At 49.1% G+C, this 6902-nt stretch overlaps 1 protein-coding gene across 8 annotated transcripts in view; it reads left to right on the top strand.

Annotated features, from left to right (window-relative positions):
• The window catches only part of NACA (nascent polypeptide associated complex subunit alpha), a 14290-nt gene extending 7971 nt beyond the window's left edge, over positions 1–6319 (top strand). For 3 of the 8 annotated variants that reach the window (XM_017536150.2, XM_017536152.2, XM_017536153.2), the window contains exons 3-7: positions 3742–3827; positions 3996–4073; positions 4965–5111; positions 5505–5633; positions 5879–6137. In XM_017536150.2, the coding sequence (XP_017391639.1) occupies positions 3742–3827; positions 3996–4073; positions 4965–5111; positions 5505–5633; positions 5879–6028 (590 nt within the window). In that variant the 3' untranslated portion in view covers positions 6029–6137. Of the gene's footprint in view, positions 1–992; positions 1145–1214; positions 1277–1305; positions 2580–3741; positions 3828–3995; positions 4074–4964; positions 5112–5504; positions 5634–5878; positions 6138–6193 lie in introns of those variants that run through there. The other 5 variants (XM_037741201.1, XM_037741202.1, XM_037741203.1 and 2 more) reach the window with 3 other exon arrangements.
• Positions 6320–6902: the final 583 nt, after the last annotated feature.

The raw sequence follows: 6902 nt of genomic DNA, 5'->3' as shown, positions 1-6902 counted from the left end.
GCCATCCCCCAAAGGGGCCCCCACCCCCCCAGCTGCGACTTCAGCCTCTCCAAAAGGAGGTCCTGCTACCCCACCCCCCAAAGGGGCCCCAGCTACAACTCCTCCCTCCCCAAAAGGAAGTCCAGATACCCCACCTCCCAAAGGGGCCCCCACTCCCCCAGCTGCAACTCCTTCTTCCCGAAAAGGAGGCCCAGCTATGCCACCCCCCAAAGGGGTCCCCACTCCCCCAGCTGCAACTCCGACCTCTGCAAAAGGAGGTCCAGCTACCCTACCTCCCAAAGGGGCCCCCAGTCCCCCAGCTGTAACTCCTCCCTCCCCAAAAGGAGATCCAGATACCCCACCTCCCAAAGGGGCTCCCACTCCCCCAGCTGCAACTTCAACCTCCCCAAAAGGAGGCCCAGCTTCCCCATCCCCCAAAGGAGGCCCCACTCCCCCAGCTACAACTCCTCCCTCCCCAAAAGGAGGCTCAGATGGCCCACCCCCTAAAGGAGTCCCCACTCCCCTAGCTGTAACTCCTCCCTCCCCAAAAGAAGGTCCAGGTACCCCACCCCCCAAAGAGGCCCCCACACCCCCAGGTGTAATCCCTCCCTCCCCAAAAGGAGGTCCAGGTGCCCCACCTGCCAAAGGGGCCCCCACTCTCCCAGCTGCAACTCCTCCCTCTCCAAAAGGAAGCCCAGCTATTCCATCTCTCAGAGGGGCTCCCACTCTCCCAGCTACAACTCCCTCCCCTAAAGGAGGCCCAACTACCCCATCCTCCAAAGAGGGCCTCACTCCCCCGGCTGCAATTCCATCCCCCAAAAGAGGCCCAGCTACCCCATCACCCAAAGGGGACTCCACTTCCCCGGCAATGATTCCTCTCTCTCCCAAAAAGGCTCCAGCAACTCCGGTTGCCAGAGAAGGCCCAGCTACCCCATCCAAAGGAGATTCCACTTCCCCAGCAGTGACTCCTGTCTCCCACAAAAAGGCCCCAGCAACTTCAGGCCCCAAAGGAGGCTCAGCTACCCCATCCCCCAAAGGAAGCCCGGCTACACACCCCAAAGGGGTACCCACTCCCCCAGCTAAAACTCCCTCCCCTAAAGGAGGCCCAACTACTCCATCCTCCAAAGAGGACCCCACTCACCCAGCTTCAACTTCCTCCCCCAAAGGGGACCCTACTTCCCTAGCAGTGATTCCTGTCTCCCCTAAAACGGCTCCAGCAACTCCAGTACCCAGAGGAGGCCCAGCTACCCCATCCAAAGGAGATTCCACTCCCCCAGCAGTGACTCCTGTTTCCCCCAAAAAAGCCCCAGCAACTTCAGCCCCCAAAGGAGGCCCAGCTACAACTCCTTCCCCTAAAGGAGGCCCAACTACCCCATCCTTCAAAGGGGAACCCACTTTCCCAGCAGTGACTCCTCTTTCCCCCAAGGAGCCTCCAGCCCCCAAACAACCCCCTACTTCCTCCTCTCCCAAAAAGGCCCCCTCAACTGCAGCCCCCAAAGGGGGCCCCACTCTGCCAACTGTGATTCCTTCTTCCCCCAAAGAGGTCCCCACTACCCCATCCTCCAGAAGGGACCCCACTCCCCCAACAGTGACTCCTCTCTCTAAAAAGACCCCAGCAACTCCAGCTCCCAAAGAGGCCCTCATTCCTCCAGCTATGACTCTTCCCTCCTCCAAAAAGACCCCATCAATTTCAGCCCCCAAAGAAGCCCCAGCTACTGTATCCTCCAAAGAGACCTCCAGTCCCCCAGCAGTGACTCCTCCCTCTTACAAAGAGGTCCCCATTCCCCCAACTATGACTTCTCCCTTTCCCAAACAGGCCCCTGCTACTCCAGCTGTGACTCCTCCATCCCCCAAAAAGGGCCCAGCAACTCCAAGCCCCAAAGAGACTCCCACTTCGCCACCTGTGACTCCTTCCTCCCTCAAAGACTCTCCTACCTCCCCAGGTTCTGTCACATGTAAAATCGGGGCCACTGTTCCTCAAACATCTAAAGGGCTTCCAGCAAAGAAAGGCCCCACAGCTCTGAAAGAAGTACCTGTTGCCCCAACTTCAGAAAGTATGCCAATAATCACAGCTCCCACTGGGAAAGGCCCACAGACTAAGAAGAGTTCTGCTACTTCATCTCCTAAGTGCCCAGATCCCTCAGCTAAGAATGGTACTAAAGGACCTCCTTCCACAGTGGCTCCAGCCCCTCTACTCCCTGCTCAGAAAGGCTCTTCAAAGACAGCAAAAGGCAAAGATGCTTCTCATTTCCCAAAGGGCCCCTTGGCTGCTCCTGAGTCTCAGGCATCCATCCCTCTAACAGCATCTGTCTCTCTAGCACCCACCCCACCAGTCTCTCTGCCTCTTGCTTCCTCCCCAGTTCCCCCTCTGCCTCCTACACAGCAATTTCTGCCGTCCTCTCCTGGGCTGGTGTTGGAATCACCCTCTAAACCCCTAGCCCCTGCTGATGAGGATGAGCTGCCGCCTCTGATTTCCCCGGAGCCAATCTCTGGGGCAGTGCCTTTCCAGTCGGTCCTCGTCAACATGCCCCCCCCTAAACCTGCTGGAATCCCTGTCCCAACCCCCTCTGCCAAGCAGCCTGTTATGAAGAACAACAAGGGTATTTGCCTTGGTTTGCTGTGTGCATGGTGTGTCTGTCCCCACACCCCTCTTGGGGGCTAGCCACCAATACTAACACTGTGATGCGCCGCTTTCTTCAGTGAATCTGCTTGAGTTTTGACATAGAACATAGAATGATAATTTTAAATGCAAAAGTTCTAGGAATACGAAACCAAATCTTGGTTTTCATCACTTCAGATAGATACGTAGTACCTTGTATATCTTGTGTGGCCCAGGCTACCCTGAAGCCTGCCATGCCTTCTATTTTACCTAGTGTATCTGACATTGAAAACCAAGACCTGCCAGACCTTTAATTTGCTCTAATCTCTACCACATCACTAACCTTGTCCCTGGGCCTGAGATTTGCTAAAATATTAGAGAATTGAACTATTTGTATTTCTTTTTCCCTTCTTAGACTTAGTAATGACCAGTTACCCAGGGACTCCCTTTTCATAAAAATGTAGAAACCTGTTTTTTCTAGCCTGAAAATGGTGCAGGCATATGCTTTTTTTCCTCAGTAGTCTTTACTGATGCTTGGCCTTTCAATTGAGAGAAACTTACGTGAATTATGTTTGGGAAAATTAGAGTTACAGATCAACATCATTGAGAATCTTCTAACTATATTGATTAGATCACATTGCTGGGGTGAAAGGTTTGAAAATGAGGCTGAATATGTGTACATGACTGCTTTTGACTTCCTCCAACCCAGTTAAAAGTTGAGGGGAACAGCACCCTACCTGTTACGCCTCCACCGTGTGATTTCACTGGTTCCCCCCCACACACTTAAGCGTATCTGGGGGCACCTTCTGGCAGAACTTTTCAGGGACAATTGGACTATTGGGTAAAATTTAGAGTCATATGGGTCATTATTTGCCTGTGCCAAGAAACAAAGACCTTGAGGGAAAGAAAGCAGTATATTAAACTGCTCAGCTCTTTCTAGCGATTACTCCTCATTTCTGGGTTTAGGGCTGGGTCTTTACTAGATATATACACTAGTTAGTGACTAAGGGGCCATCAGATTGGCTTCACACAAGCCAGTTGGTTTACATTTAACATTCTGAGGTTTAGCATGAGCCATTGACTTCTAGTCCAGGTGGGCTGTGGTGAAGTACCTTCTCTTATAATTTCTACTATAAGGTAGTAAAAGTTGCTTCTCATCTTAGGATCTGGAACAGAATCTGACAGTGATGAATCAGTACCAGAGCTTGAAGAACAGGACTCCACCCAGGCAACCACACAACAAGCCCAGGTGGGTATTCTTTAATAACTGGTATAAGTAATTGGGTCAAGGAAGCAGGGTTGATCAGAGCGACTTTTGTATTTGGAACTGTGACCCTTCATAAAGGAAAAACCACATGGAGATTGTACTATCCAGATCTTAGATTCTGGTTAACCAACAGCTGTTTTATCCTCTTAGCTGGCGGCAGCAGCTGAGATAGATGAAGAACCCGTCAGTAAAGCAAAACAGAGTCGAAGTGAAAAGAAGGCACGGAAGGTAAGATTTATTTGAAAAGGATTTCAGGGCCAGGTGCGGTGGCTTACGTCTGTAATCCCAGCACTTTGGGAGGCTGAGGCAGGTAGATCGCCTCAAGACTAGCCTGACCAACATAGTCAAACCCTGTCTCTACTAAAAATACAAAAAATCACCTGGGCGTGGTGGCAGGTGCCTGTAATCCCAGCTACTGGGGAGGCTGAGGCAGGAGAATCGCTTGAACCCAGAAGGCAGAGGTTACAGTGAGCTGAGATCACGCTATTGCTCTTGTTGCTGGGCAACAGGAGTGAGACTCCGTCTCAAATAAATAAAATTTTAAAAAAAGAAAAGGATTTCAGGATCTCATGAAGCACCTTTACAGAGAGAGGAACTCTTTTTTTTTCTATTTCTGTAGGTTTTGGGGGAACAGGTAGTATTTTGGTTATACAAGTAAAGCAACAGAAGTAGCGGGGTTGGTGTCTCACACCTGTAATCCCAGCACTCTGGGAGGCCAAGGCAGGTGGATCACTTGAGGTCAGGAGTTCAAGACGAGCGTGGCCAACATGGCGAAACCCCATCTATACTAAAAATGCCACACACAAAAATAGCACGGTGTGGTGCTACATGCCTGTAGTTCCAGCTACTGAGTTGGCTGGGGCGCAGCAATTGCTTGACCCTGGGAGGCAGAGGTTACATTGAGCTGAGATTGCACCACTGCACTCCTGACTGGGTGACAGAGCAAGAACTGTCTCAAAAAAAAAAAGGTAACAGAAGTTACTATGGCAGAAAAGCCATTCTCTATTTTATGAACGTATCTTAGCCTGGGGAAAGGCATTGCTTTGGATGTTGTATTGTTTCTTGCTTCTTTAGGATGCTTCTAAAGAAGCTGAAAACTTGATATTATTTTCTCTTTAGGCTATGTCCAAACTGGGTCTTCGACAGGTTACAGGAGTTACTAGAGTCACTATCCGGAAATCTAAGAATATCCTCTTTGTCATCACAAAACCAGATGTCTACAAGAGCCCTGCTTCGGATACCTACATAGTGTTTGGGGAAGCCAAGGTGAGTAATGTTTTCTTGGGAATTGCTCTAGACCAGGGTTTCTCAACCTCAGCACTGCTGACATTTTGCATCCAGTAGTTCTCTGTTTTGGGAGGGCTAACCTGTGCATTATGGATGTTTAGCAGCATCGCAACCAGTTTTGATTACCCAGAATACTCCATTGCCACGTACCCCCTGGGAGACATAATTACCCTCAGTTGAGAACCACTGCTCTAAACCTAAACAACTACTTTTTATACTGTGATACATACTGTGAATGAGGGCAAGCAGTTTAAAGCTATACAGTAAGTTACCTGAAGTGAGTTTACAGAGAGAATTGTGAAACTATATGATTTCCTTTTCAATGACTGCAGACTGATCTACTCACATGGATCTGTATTCTCTACCCTGTAGATCGAAGATTTATCTCAGCAAGCACAACTAGCAGCTGCTGAGAAATTCAAAGTTCAAGGTGAAGCTGTCTCAAACATTCAAGAAAACACACAGACTCCAACTGTACAAGAGGAGAGTGAAGAGGAAGAGGTATACTAGGAATAGGAAATCTTTTATACTTTTAACTCACGCCGCATAGCAATGTGTTTGTGCTGGTGAGTGGGTTTTATATTGTTGAGGCTCTCAAACCCTGTTAAGTAATTTTGAGCTATTAATATAGCTCCCAACACTTTGGGAGGCCAAGGCACGTGGATCAGCTAGATTCAGGAGACTCCAAAGAACTGCTGAAATTGTTCTTGCCTTTAATTTACTGCTTTTTCCCTCTCCTCTCTCAGGTCGATGAAACAGGTGTAGAAGTTAAAGACATAGAATTGGTCATGTCACAAGCAAATGTGTCGAGAGCAAAGGCAGTCCGAGCCCTGAAGAACAACAGTAATGATATTGTAAATGCTATTATGGTAAGTGTTCAAGCCTTTGTTCCTTGATTCCCTCTGCCCTGACCAATTATGAGTAACTTTATTTTCTCTGCTAAATATCAGCCAGTTAGGGAACCTCATTCCAGAGCCTCTTCTGAGTTGCCATAGGTTTTAGTGACCTGAATTCTCCTGGTTTGCCTATAAGAACCACTAATTATCTTTTCTCTCTTACAGGAATTAACAATGTAACCATGTGAAAGCAACTTTTTTTGGTGTCTCAAAGGAGCAACTGCAGCTTGGTTTGAAATTTGTACTGTTTCTATCATAAATAAAGTTATGGCTTCTTGTTGGATGAACTCAGTCAGTGACTGGTCTCTTCCCCCCACTCCCACCCCCCACCCCCCAAAAAAAAAAACTGTAAAGGTTCTGGTAATTTATTAATTACTCCTAAGGCCTCCCTCGTTTGTTGTTTGTGGGGTTTTTGTTGTTGTTTTCAGACAGAGTCTTGCTCTCGCCAGGCTGGAGCACAGTGATATGATCTCAGCTCACTACAACCCTCCCCTCCCAGGTTCAAGCGATTCTCCTGCCTCAGCGTCTCAAGTAGCTGGGACTACAGGTGCCCGCCACCACATCTGGCTAATTTTTTGTATTTTAATAGAGATGGGGTTCCACCATGTTGGCCAGGACAGTCTCAAACTCCTGACCTCGTGATCCACTCACTTCAGCCTCCCAAAGTGCTGGGATTACAGGTATGAGCCACCGCACCCAAAGGCCTAACTCATTTGATAAGGTTTAGTGCCACAGACTTCCCGCTTAAAACCTCAGACTTTCTGGCCGGGCGCGGTGGCTCAAGCCTGTAATCCCAGCACTGTGGGAGGCCGAGGCGGGTGGATCACGAGGTCAAGAGATCGAGACCATCCTGGTCAACATGGTGAAACCCCGT

Source organism: Cebus imitator, unplaced genomic scaffold (assembly GCF_001604975.1).
Source record: "Cebus imitator isolate Cc_AM_T3 unplaced genomic scaffold, Cebus_imitator-1.0 Scaffold96, whole genome shotgun sequence".
NCBI classification, from domain to species: domain Eukaryota; kingdom Metazoa; phylum Chordata; class Mammalia; order Primates; family Cebidae; genus Cebus; species Cebus imitator.
Note: the sequence above shows the minus strand (reverse complement) of the source record. Positions and strands in the feature narration are given on the sequence as shown.